This window comes from Impatiens glandulifera, chromosome 7 (genome assembly GCF_907164915.1).
Source record: "Impatiens glandulifera chromosome 7, dImpGla2.1, whole genome shotgun sequence".
In the NCBI taxonomy this organism is placed as follows: domain Eukaryota; kingdom Viridiplantae; phylum Streptophyta; class Magnoliopsida; order Ericales; family Balsaminaceae; genus Impatiens; species Impatiens glandulifera.
The window spans coordinates 41,482,668-41,494,719 of NC_061868.1; the positions used below are offsets into that span (position 1 = coordinate 41,482,668).

The 12,052-nt window shown below is 32.1% G+C and overlaps 2 protein-coding genes across 2 annotated transcripts; one reads left to right on the forward strand and one right to left on the reverse strand.

The window, feature by feature from the left end:
• Positions 1-947: 947 nt before the first annotated feature.
• Positions 948-9,606, forward strand: LOC124944677. Its single transcript, XM_047484999.1, has 7 exons — positions 948-1,353; positions 1,841-2,626; positions 5,394-5,740; positions 6,999-7,210; positions 7,795-8,051; positions 8,142-8,320; positions 9,068-9,606. Exons 1-7 carry the CDS (start codon positions 1,107-1,109, stop codon positions 9,149-9,151), a joined length of 2,112 nt encoding a protein of 703 aa, XP_047340955.1. The 5' UTR covers positions 948-1,106; the 3' UTR covers positions 9,152-9,606.
• A 1,150-nt stretch (positions 9,607-10,756) lies between these two features.
• On the reverse strand, positions 10,757-11,390 carry LOC124910715. Its single transcript, XM_047451396.1, has one exon. The coding sequence runs from the start codon at positions 11,293-11,295 to the stop codon at positions 10,798-10,800; it is 498 nt and encodes a 165-aa protein (XP_047307352.1). The 5' UTR covers positions 11,296-11,390; the 3' UTR covers positions 10,757-10,797.
• Between the last annotated feature and the right edge of the window lie 662 nt (positions 11,391-12,052).

The window sequence follows — 12,052 nt, forward strand, 5'->3', positions numbered from 1 at the left end:
ACACGTTTCGTCGGGGACTAAGTTCGACGTTTGTTTCGATGACTTGTTGCCTGCGCCTGAGGGAGAATAAGAGAGAAAGTAGAGTGGCGAAGAGAAAGGGAAAAACGAAAATTTTTATTTGGGGGTTATATTGGTCTTCGACCAGGACAAAAAAAGGTTAATTTTACCCAATTTAATTTTCCTGATATTTTTTGAAATAACCTGCTATTATGCTATTAGCTTATTTCTATCAAGTTATTTAGTCAAATTTCCCTTATAATTCTTTTTTTTTTTTTTGGTAATTTAAGTTTTGGTTCTTTGGCAACCCTTATAAGTCAACATTTTTTTAGATTAATTTTGTTTTAATTGATTATTAAGTATTCTTTTTCCTAAAGTTTTGTCTCATTGAATTATTTGAAAATTTTACCAAAAATAAAATAAAATAACAAATATTAAATTTTCTATCTTTTTATAGTCAAATCATTCAATTATTAAATAAAATATAAAATTATATTTTATTTAAATATTTTATTATTAGTAAAAATAACAATAATGAAATAATAGATACATAAAAACAGTTTATTCCAAATAATATTAAACTGTTTTTTTTCTCCCAAAAAGTAATCAAAATATGATGATGGTTAAACTAAGTGTATGATTCATACTTTAATTGCTTATTATATATTTTGATTAAAATATCATACTAACTTTATTATTCAAAAAAAAATAAAGAGTACACAATAATAACCCTTTTTTTTAAATGTCATTAAAATAAAATTATTTAAATAATTGAGTAAAAGGTTTATTAATTTAAAGAATAAAATTATTTTTTTTGGATAATAGAAAAAAAAATGTAAAAACCAAAAGGTCTCTCACTTAAATTAAGCTAGCTTAGGTTATTACAATGGATCCATCTTAAATCAAGACTTAATAAATAAAAATCATCAATCTTTATTAATCTCTCTCTCTCTCTGCAAATTCGCAAACCAAAAAGCACAAAATCAGCATACTTACTTAAAACCCCTGATCAGAGAGTTTCAACCGATGATCCTCAACCTATAGTGCTTTATTATTATGCCTTGCTGCTGTATAGACGATACATCCAGGTTTTCTCTCACTAGTTCCGAATGAAGAATGCCTCAATAATGGCACAGCATAGGCAACAAGGTGTCGATAGATTAGCCGCCCGGAACCACGGCAACGGCGCCTGGGATCACGTTTCCGTCGGGATCCGCGGCCCTCATAACAAGCAGTTCAGGAATCGCCGTCTAAGGGGTCGGAAAGTCTCGATTGGAGCCGTCATTGTAGTTCTCTGTTTTGTTTTTGCCCTCTCTATCTTAGCTTACATTTATCTTTCTTCCAGGGATAATAAAGGTCAGGATTTCATCATTCATACTAGTGATCTCTTCTCAATTTTATTAGATCTTTCAAATACATTGCGATTGAAAGATATGAAGCGGTGTACCTGCACATGTTCTTGTAACTATATAGACAAAACCCACTTGATTTAATGTGTTGTGATTTGAATTATGAAGTTCTTGCTGGAGTCTTAATAGATCATAATTCATCTTCTTCCTTTCTTTTACTGTTTCTGATATTTGGCCCAAGATTCTTCATCTTGAGCTAAAATGGAGCTGATTAGTATTTCTATATGTATTTGTTCAGAATTTTATTCATTTGAATTGGCCAAGAAGTAGTTTTTTAGCTCAGTTACCTTGCAAGGCAATGATATCCTAGATGCTACGGAATTCCATACTTGGAAATTCCCTTATGTGTCAATTTGACTCAAGATGCCTGTTTAGAAACAGTAACATAATTCTAGGCATTCGTTAATTATGTGTTTGTTTATGCCTTCATGCAGATACGGAAAGAATTCATGGTCAGGATGATGACCTCAAGAGTGACTCTGATTTTCTTATAAATGTGACGCGAACAAAAAAGTTAAAGAAACTTATGTTTGGCCATGGATCTGTAACACATGGTCGAGATTCCAGGTATTGGGACAGAGATGACCGCAGAAGGGATGAGGATTACAATGAAGATATCTTGGAAAACAAAACCATGAGTAAGAATTATGAAACCAATTCTAAGGCTAATGACAGTCTAAAGCGGAGAAATGGTGATAAGAAGTCTTCTGATAATGAATCTAAGCGTATTGGAAAAAGTGGTGTCGGTTTTTATAATGAAGCTGGAAGAGATGAGCTTAAAATGTACGAGGCGGAATATAAGGCCTCCTTGGACCAGTCAAGAGAAGAACATAATGACAAAGAGAAGCTTGTTAGCGATGAATATGGGAGACCTCAGAATGAGGAACTTGACGGTGATGATGAGTATGATGATGGTATTGACTTCCATGATGATCGGGAGGAAGAAGATGATACCACCGTACATGATTCTGACAATCAATTGGTTATCACAGAGAGATTAAAAGATGGAGATCATAAATCTTCTGATGCCCTTTATACAGGAACTAAAGCGCGTATTACTGAGGAGGAAGCATCTAATGACACTGTTGATGATGGTTTTTCATCGCAAATTTTACATTCTGACAAAGCAATTGTTGATAACAGACATGTTGCAAATAGAAGATCAGCATCTGGAAAGCATTCAAATCCCAAGAAGAAGTCCAAGCGCCGCAAATTTTCTGGTAAGTCTTGCAGTGGTTATGATTTGCTTTCCTTCTATGACACCATTAGAGGTCTTTACTGGCCGAACAAATTCTCAAGCTCCTTTTTGCATGGTATGGTTGTATTAGCTCTAAGCTTTCCTGTAGTCTCACATAGTCTGCTTTTGGATAAGGATTGATTATCATTTGTTTAACTGATTAAAATATGTGTACACGAGAAATAAGTCGTTCATCAATCCATCAACTCATATTCAACATCTTTAGTGACATGGGGCCCCATTTGCATTGAGCTCAGGAACAAGATAGGCTTCAAAGAAAGGATTTGATTTTAGTATATTGTTCAAAACTTGTTGCATTAGGGGCACATGAAAAAGAGGCAAAGTTTAAGGACTTTCTTTTCTGGCACAATTTTAGAAAATTAATCCTGTATATATATTTTTATGGCATTAGTTCTTTTGTAGTTGGAATGTTTTCATTTATTTATTTTATGGCTTAAAACTCCTTGATTAAGGATTTGGCGCTTTGATAATCTATGGTTTGTGTGTGGAAGTATGTTACTACATTTTCTATGGTTTTCTTTTTCCTTGATTTTGTCAATGAAATAGAAAAATTCCAAGATGAAAATCCCTTTCTTTTCTGCCCTTCTTCAATTGATGTGTGGCAAATTGAGCTTAATGCTAGTACCCATTCTTTTGACTAAAAGTTCTATTAGCAGCTACCTTTGAACATTTTCGGAATCTTGATTTTCAATAGTTATTATTTAGTTTACAACCTATTTTTTTATTATTTTCCTAGCTAGAGATTTCTCTATACTATTAATTCATCGGTTGCTGTATACATCAATTTTGTAACTTGTTAGATAGTTTGATCAAGAGGTAGCTAAATAGGTGGATCCCAATCTAGAAATTGAGCCCTCTTCACTTTTCTGGTATAATATAATTTTTGAAAAAATGAATACATGGCAGATGCAAATTAGGCAAGTGAAATATTGCTTAGTGCAGAGAAGATGGTCCTGGCTGCATTAGAATATAAGATTATATAGGGAGGCTCATTGAAAACTGCACCAAATCCTGTACATATGTATGCAATTATTCTCTCCTGATACTATTTTCAGGAAGAAACTTCCTTACAGATAATGCTGTGCAATACAGCCGATGGATGTATTTGTTTGAGTTGGAGGATTGAAGCATCGGCTTAGGGATTAATAAATTGGTACTTCTGTAGAAGTTACGTAGGAGTTGAAAACTTGTTCTATGTTTGATGTATGGTTAGTGAGTCATAATAGTCCACACTGATTATTTATCTCTTCGATTGGAAAATGTTTACAATACAAGGTTTAGCACTTTCGTGCAAAACAAAGGAAAAAAGCAACCAGGATGGTTCGTTTAGAAATTTGTCATTTTTGTTGTTCTCTCCATGTCAATATCATATTGCAGTAAGCTTTAATGAGTTGCAAGTTGCATGTTATTATTCAGAATACACATATGTAAGAGGTGTTTTCCTATTCTGAAATGTATATTTATTTTCCAAGTGCCAATAGTTTATGTTCTTCCATGTTCGACTGTTAAAAAAAGCCAATGAGGAATGAAAAAAATGGTCAAAAAGATCCTTACCTTCATAACGATTTGGAATATTAAAAGTAGAAGAATGTTTCTGTAATTTTGCATGCTTTCTGTAAATCTGCTTGGTAAGTGAACATTTTTTAAGTTACAGACATGCTTATACAAATATAAGAGACCATTGATTGTAGCTTTGCATTATATATGTATATTGTGCCTTCTTTTTTCAGATTCATAGATTTGTTATAGACACTATGTGTAATACAATGTGGTTGGATTTAAAATAGTATAATGGATTGTAAGGGTTATGCTTAGTTATAAGTCTGCAGTATCTGCTAAAAATCTTTCTGAGCATTAGATGAAATGTTTGCTAAGTTCTTGCACCACTGACTACGAAAATCTATAAGTTGCTTTCTATATAATAATATCTATCGTTAATGATAAAAATAAAGTTGCTTTCTAATTAGTACTATTAAACTAATTTCCAATCTTTTATTTCCTTGGTTCATCTTCTAATTGATTTAACATCCTCAAAGCTGCTTTTAGCAGATGCATCATGAGCGTCTAAGAAAAAGACTGATGTGTTATCCTGAAAGAATATAAAAAGATTTTATCTTCTTTTACTTCATTCTAGATTCAATATGTATCTTGGCTAAAGTGTACAAATAACTCTATGAGAAGAAAATATGAAATGCATGCCATGTTTTAAGTAGCAACATGTATTCATCATATCAAATGTATCAATACAATAAATGATGTATGTGTTCAATCTTCTAATATTTGACACACAGCTTTGGACATAGATTCATGAAACAACTTTTGCATATAATATTCAATATTCTATGTTACTTGTATAAGTGTTGTATTTTTCTTCACTGTCACCATTTTATTAGGATGGCTAAAGTGCTGGTAGTGAGCATTTCATGCCTTCTTCCATAGAATGGTCTGCATGTTCTTATAATTCAATCTGTGTAATGCATGTTCTATAATCTTTACGTTTTTTACATATGGATGCTTCTTGACCTTAGTTATTGATGATTGCAATTTGCTTATTTATGTAGCTCTGAGTTTAAATATATATGGAAGTTCATTGGAACATAAAAGATGGATATTTTAGATTATTGACACCATAATGCACAGCTTAGACTTCAGCCTTTATACAGTGACAATTTTATCTCTTGTTTTGTTCAGCTTTGTTTGGAAAATAATTGAGGTTTATACCATTTCAGGTTCTTGTGACATGAAACTTCTGAATACTTCACGGCTTGTAGAGCCTTTAGAAAGCCGAAAATTTGCTAGATTTTCCTTGCAATACACACAAGTAGAGAGGCCTCATGGAGAAGAGCACTGGGAACCTAAATTTTCTGGCCATCAGAATTTAATGCAGCGAGAGGCGTCATTTTATGCACGTGATCAGAAAATAAATTGTGGGTTTGTTAGAGGCCCCAAAGGATCACAAAGTACTGAATTTGAATTAGCAGAAGATGATACCAAATACATTAGTAGTTGCCATATTGCTGTTATTTCTTGCATCTTTGGGAATTCAGATCGCTTGAGATCTCCAATTGGTAAAACGGTATGCAAAATTCCTCTTCTTTTGATATCTATCTCTTTATTGATTTAGTCAACTAGTTATCTTCAGGTATGCTAAATTGTTACCTTTATTTCCTAATTTGCTCAATTAGTTATATCCTTAGTACATTTTATTTATTTTTCTACTGGAGTTTAGTTGTTTACATAATTCCTATTTAAAAATTTTACTATGCTGCGGCCAGCTGATTGCATCTGTGGTTATAGTTTCCAAAATGGAAAGACTGTAGAATGTTATTCATTATCCATGAACTGATTTTGACTTAATAGTTTTTGTTGCGTGAGCAGCCTTCTGTTCACAATGTTTAATTGTTTATGTCCTGCTTGTGATATTAAGTGAGCCAAGGTATGTTTGATTTCTCAAATAGTTTAGAAAAACGATTAACTTAGTCATATGCTTTTCATTTTTTTGGGTACATTGGCTGAAAATGATATTTTTTTGGACTCTTTCATAATTTCATGGACATGCAAGTGTTCAAGGTTGTCAAGAAAAGCTTTATAGGTGTGCTATATGCATGCAAGAGCGTTTGTAATATTCGTTTTTTAGAGGGGATTTTATTATCCTTAAAAAGCATGCCCTGGCAACATATAAGTATCTTTCTCTTATTGTTTTTAGGACTAATGCATCCCCCTCTACTTCAAGTAGTCTTCGTACTAAGATGTAAAGTGATGATAGTAGATATTACTAGATGTTCCATCCTTCACCCTATAGGAAACCATATTCATACATTCTCACAACATCTCACCGCCATGACCTCCAACTTCAATCAAAGTGCTTCAGCAAGATTCGAACTTGAGACTTCAACTTCTCAAATCTAAACGCTTTCCACTTGAGCTACCATGAACAGGTAATGGGACAACTATTGTCATAACAAAAATGGAGAAAAGTGAATAAGTCCATAAATGGAGATCAAAGTTCAAAAGAAAATGATGACAAGAAGCTAAGCAAAAGGGGTGTTATAGAGGATCTTTTTTCCTTTCTTAGCATGTATTTGATGTCCCATATCCCTTAGATATCCTTAAAACAATGCTCATTCTAAATTTCTTGATGTTTTTTGCCCTTTGGCTACTGCTCCATCCATCTATCTGGTTGAATTTAGAAAAACCAATTTGATATGCATGCCCTTAATACTCTATTGGCATAGTGTGAAAGATTCGCAATTAGGTCTTTGAAGTTACTTTCTTTTGAACAGTTCATTCTATTACATTGCGACACTAATCTGTGCACTATTATGCATCTTTAGGTTTCTCGTCTATCCAGAAAAAATGTCTGCTTTGTCATGTTTGTGGATGAGATTACTCGACAAACACTCTCTTCAGAGGGACAAATGCCAGACAGAATGGGTTTTGTTGGTTTATGGAAGGTTGTGGTGGTAAAGAATCTGCCTAACACTGACATGCGTAGGGTGGGAAAAGTACCAAAATTGTTGGCACATCGCCTTTTCCCTTCTGCAAGGTAAGGACAATATGTGATGTTGCCTCTAATATTTCCTAAAATATCTGACATATTTTAAACATGTTGGAATTACTAGTTATGATATAATGTAGGCTTGCAAAGTTTTTTGATCATGTTTCTTGTTAATGACATAGTGTTAAAACTGGAGTATTTGTTGAAGCTTCTCTTATTCTGAAACCATGAATACTTTGCAGGCACTATATACTTCTCTAGTAACCACAATTGACTAAATTTTCTTACCAAAAAATGGGTGCTTGATTGAATAATTTTTGGTAAACTGTGCATGCTGAGCCCATAGCTGACTTTGGAGTATATCTACTCATTGATTTTATACAAAAAAAAAAACATCTAGAGCTTGTTTGATGTAAGACTTTTTTTAAATAATCCAAATTTTTGGAGAAAAAGGAACCTTGTTCATAAAAAGTGGATTATTTGGGTTAAATTATTAAAATACTATAAAAAAAAATAAGGTGAGGTTATTTAAGTATTTCAGTTGATAAATTGATTGATGTCAAGGATATAAATCAAAATAAGACATCTATGCTGGAATTTTTTATTCTTAAAGATACACGAAAACTTCTCAGGTATTCTATTTGGTTGGATAGTAAACTACGTCTTCAGCTGGACCCTCTGCTTATATTGGAGTACTTCCTCTGGCGAAAAGGTTTCGAGTATGCAATATCTAATCACTATGACCGGCATTGCTTGTGGGAAGAAGTCGCTCAGAATAAGAAATTAAACAAATACAACCATACCGTCATTGATGAACAGTTTGAATTTTACCAGGCCGACGGGCTTCAGAGATTTAACGCATCTGATCCAAACAAGTTTCTACCCAGCAGTATGACTATGACCTACGAACATCACTTGTTGATTTAGTATTACATTTTGTATATCCTTCACCATATACTACCTTTCTTGTTCTTGACAGATGTACCTGAAGGCTCTTTAATCATCAGGGCTCACACGCCGATGTCCAATTTATTTTCTTGTCTTTGGTATAATGAGGTGGAGAGGTTTACTCCTCGAGATCAATTAAGTTTTGCATATACTTACCATAAGTTGAGGAAGATGAATCCTAACAAACCTTTTTACCTCCATATGTTCAAGGTGAGCAATCAATCCCTCCAGAATGTACTCCTCAATCCTATTTTATTTGATAAGAGAGTGTATATGTGTAACAAGTATAATATAGAATATAGAAAGGAGATGAGACCTATAGCTTGTTTGACTCAGGATTTTTTTTATTCAAACCAACTTTTAAGGAAAAAACCTGCTTTTGATGAAAAAGTGAATTATTTGAAGTTATTTGGGTTAAATGACTAAGGCCTTGTTTGATGTGGGTTTTTATTTGAGATTAATTTTCAAATAACTCATTATTCAATCAACAATTTACTAGCCAATCACATTAGTCAACTCATAACTTAAATACCCTTTACTTTTATATTTTTAAATATTTTTTCATTATATATTTATACCCTTAATGTCTTTTACCCTAATAACTCAATTTTCAATTACCTACAGCAAACAAGGTTATTTTGAAATAATCACTTGATTATTCAAATAACCCAAGAACTAACAGTGTCTAAAATATCCTTTGTATTAAAATGTTATAAAAACTGTTATAAAGTAAGGGTAATTTAGTGTTTTGGTTCATAATTTGAATGATTGATTGATGATTGGATAATGTCTTATTTGGATTAGATCCAAATAACCCTTCATCAAACAAGGCCCTAGATTGATAGGGTGGAGATTCTTGAGAACACCCAAGTCTATAATATTTCTATGCATTTCATGATCTACTTATACATATGATGTCATATTCTTCATGAAATTATGATAATATTGATTCTTCAGGACTGTGAGAGACGAGCCGTAGCTAAGTTGTACCATCATAGATCAGAAGAGAGTCGGAACAGGACTAAGAATCTTATCGAATAGAGAATGTTGTGCTACACCACACCGTCATGTTAAAATGGGTGTTGTGTTCTATTTTGGATTTTACTCCCCCAACAATATTTTGACCACAAATTGAAGTTGTATATTGCCAACGACATGTTGAGTTAAAATCTAGCAGATTGGCGCCATTCCCACTATCATACATATCATCGGAGGTTTACCAATTTGGCTTCGGTGGAAAGTTATAGAATTTGGGTTATATTCGCTCTTCATTATTGTATCCCCTTATATGTTCATTTGATTTGTCCGATGATTTGTTAAGGATGCAATATGTCGAAATCTCTGCCAATTTGTTATCTCATTACATTAGTTTTTTTTTTCTTTATAGAGAAAACCTCTTGAGGAGTCTTCCAAAGCTTGTATAATATGGAGTATAAACATTGGGATTTTTTTTCCTTTCTGGGTTATATATTAATCAATTCCCTTTCTTATTACCATTTTTTGGGGGTCTTTATCTATCAATGTTTTGGTCCTATATGTTTTTGTTGATGTTTGTTGTTCCTTACTGTCATTGAGTGAATGTTCAAAAGATCATGTTTTGTTTGGATATCAATATTTGAGTTTTGCTTCATAAATTTGCCTGTTTTTTTATCTCTGAAAAAAGGACTAACTATATAACTCAACTCATTTTACCTGTACCATATGTTCATGTTATTTTAGAAAATTTTAAATTTTGTAACAATCACAATTCTATTAAAAAATGTTAAATAAACATTGAAATTAGTTTTTATTTTTGTTTTTTTATTGTATAATTTTAATTTTTTGGAACGTTGGGTTCTGCAACCCCTTTGGAGTACGATTAGTTTCCGCGCTCAACCAATTCAATCCGACGCATGACGGGTTCGAACCGTTCAAACCCAGGACCTCAGAGATCTAGGGAGATAATAATTTGAGGGAGATAAGTAATTTGAGAGAGCTTCTAAACAAATTCATTCAAGTGTTAATTTTTAATTTTACTATCACACGTGTCAATATCATTTAAAATAATTTATATTTTCTATCAATACTATTTTGTATACCAGCATATAGATCTTCAAGTAAAAATACAAAAAGGCATAAAAAGTAATAAAATTTAATATTTTTTCCAATAGCATTTAATTTAATTTGTATATATGAAAATAAAAAAAATAAAAAAGGGTCTTAATTAATTAGTAAGTATATATTGAACCACCCCTCCATGCCTAGTCATCTTTGTTAGGTAAACCAACACCACCATTTTTGCACCTCACAATAACAACAGGTCAACCATGTCTCTTATTAAGTTATATATATTTGAAATTAAAATTGAAATAGTAATATATTATTTCCACTAAGAATCCATTAATTAATGCTATAAATGGTGATAGTTGAAGACCACATTTTGACATTAGTCTCTTAAAAATTTCATTATTTAAAAAAAATATTGAATGAAAAGAGTCTCATTTAAGATACTTGATCTAATTTTCAAAAAAACAATTATATTAAATTCTAATAAAAAAAAGTTATTTGTAAAATCAATTCTAGAACCTTATATCATTAAAACTAAGATTAATTAATCAACTAAATATATATATACAATATTAAAATGAAAAGTAAAATATATATATAAACAAGTAATTTCCAATATAATTACATATTAATTAAAATATTTATTTTTTAATAGATCGTTGAGAATTATGAAACAACACAAACTTCTTCATAACTCTCAAGAACAACAACAATCCCGCCGCCCTCTTGCCGGAAACCACCACCTTGCCGCCGGTAACACCCTTAGTCAGTTTCAAACTCCTCTGTTTCCGGCCATATTCAACCGTATTTATCTCATCAGCCTCCATCAAAAACCCACATGACTTTGAAACTTCTTCATTCATGAAATCTTCCCATAAAACGTCCATCTTGATTTCCTCACCGTCAAAAGAATGCAGCTCTCTGTTTTCTTCAACATATGAAAAACTCTTTCTTCGACTCTGGCTAGAATTGGGTGTTTTCTCTTGTTCTAGTTTGGTTTGATCGAAATCTGAGAAGGGATTTGTTGTTTCTGATGATCTGATCGGAGCTACGGAAGAGGAGCGGCGCCAGAGTGTCGGAGATCCGATGAAGCGCGGCGGAGCATCTGTAGTTGTTGGGAAGGAGAAGTCTTCATCCATTGCTTTGCTTGATAAGAGAGAGAGAGAGAAATATGGAGATTGAATGTTAAATTGATTTATTTATTTTGAAGAATGGAAATTAGGTCAACAGCTACTATACACTATGAGTGGGACTGGTTCAAACTTCTCAAACTTGTCATGTTTAGTGTTTTCAAATAAACCTATATTATTAAAAATAAACGACCATTAAACATTTAGCCCGCAAATACACATAATCATATAATCATGCAAACATGAGCTCGAACCCATGGTCCGCAAATACACATAACTATGCAAACATGAGCTCGAACCCATGACCTTAAAGTGGGTATCCACCTCTTATTGTCGTTAAGATAGAAGAGAGGATTATAAATTTATATTATTAAAAATGAGTTATTTGAAATATTTAAATATAAGATATAGCTGTATAAATATATAATAATAAATGGTTTTTAAAATTTTGGATTGAATGTTAATTTTAATGGTGTAATAATAAAGGATTTAAGATTAGATAATGGGTTGTTTCAGGTTTTAATCAATTTTGATTATTGAAAAGTGTGTGAAACTGTGAATATATAAATTGATTAATTTTGAACTTTGATGGTTTTGATCTTTGAATTTTGAATTATCTTATAATGGTTAGAGCTATCACTGTTTTATTTAGCTTTGTTCATATAAAAAATGTATGTCTCAATTATTTTATTAATTTGTTACCATTTATTAAAGAAAATATATTTATAAATGTTTTGAACTTATTTCTTTTAAATTAAGTATTTTG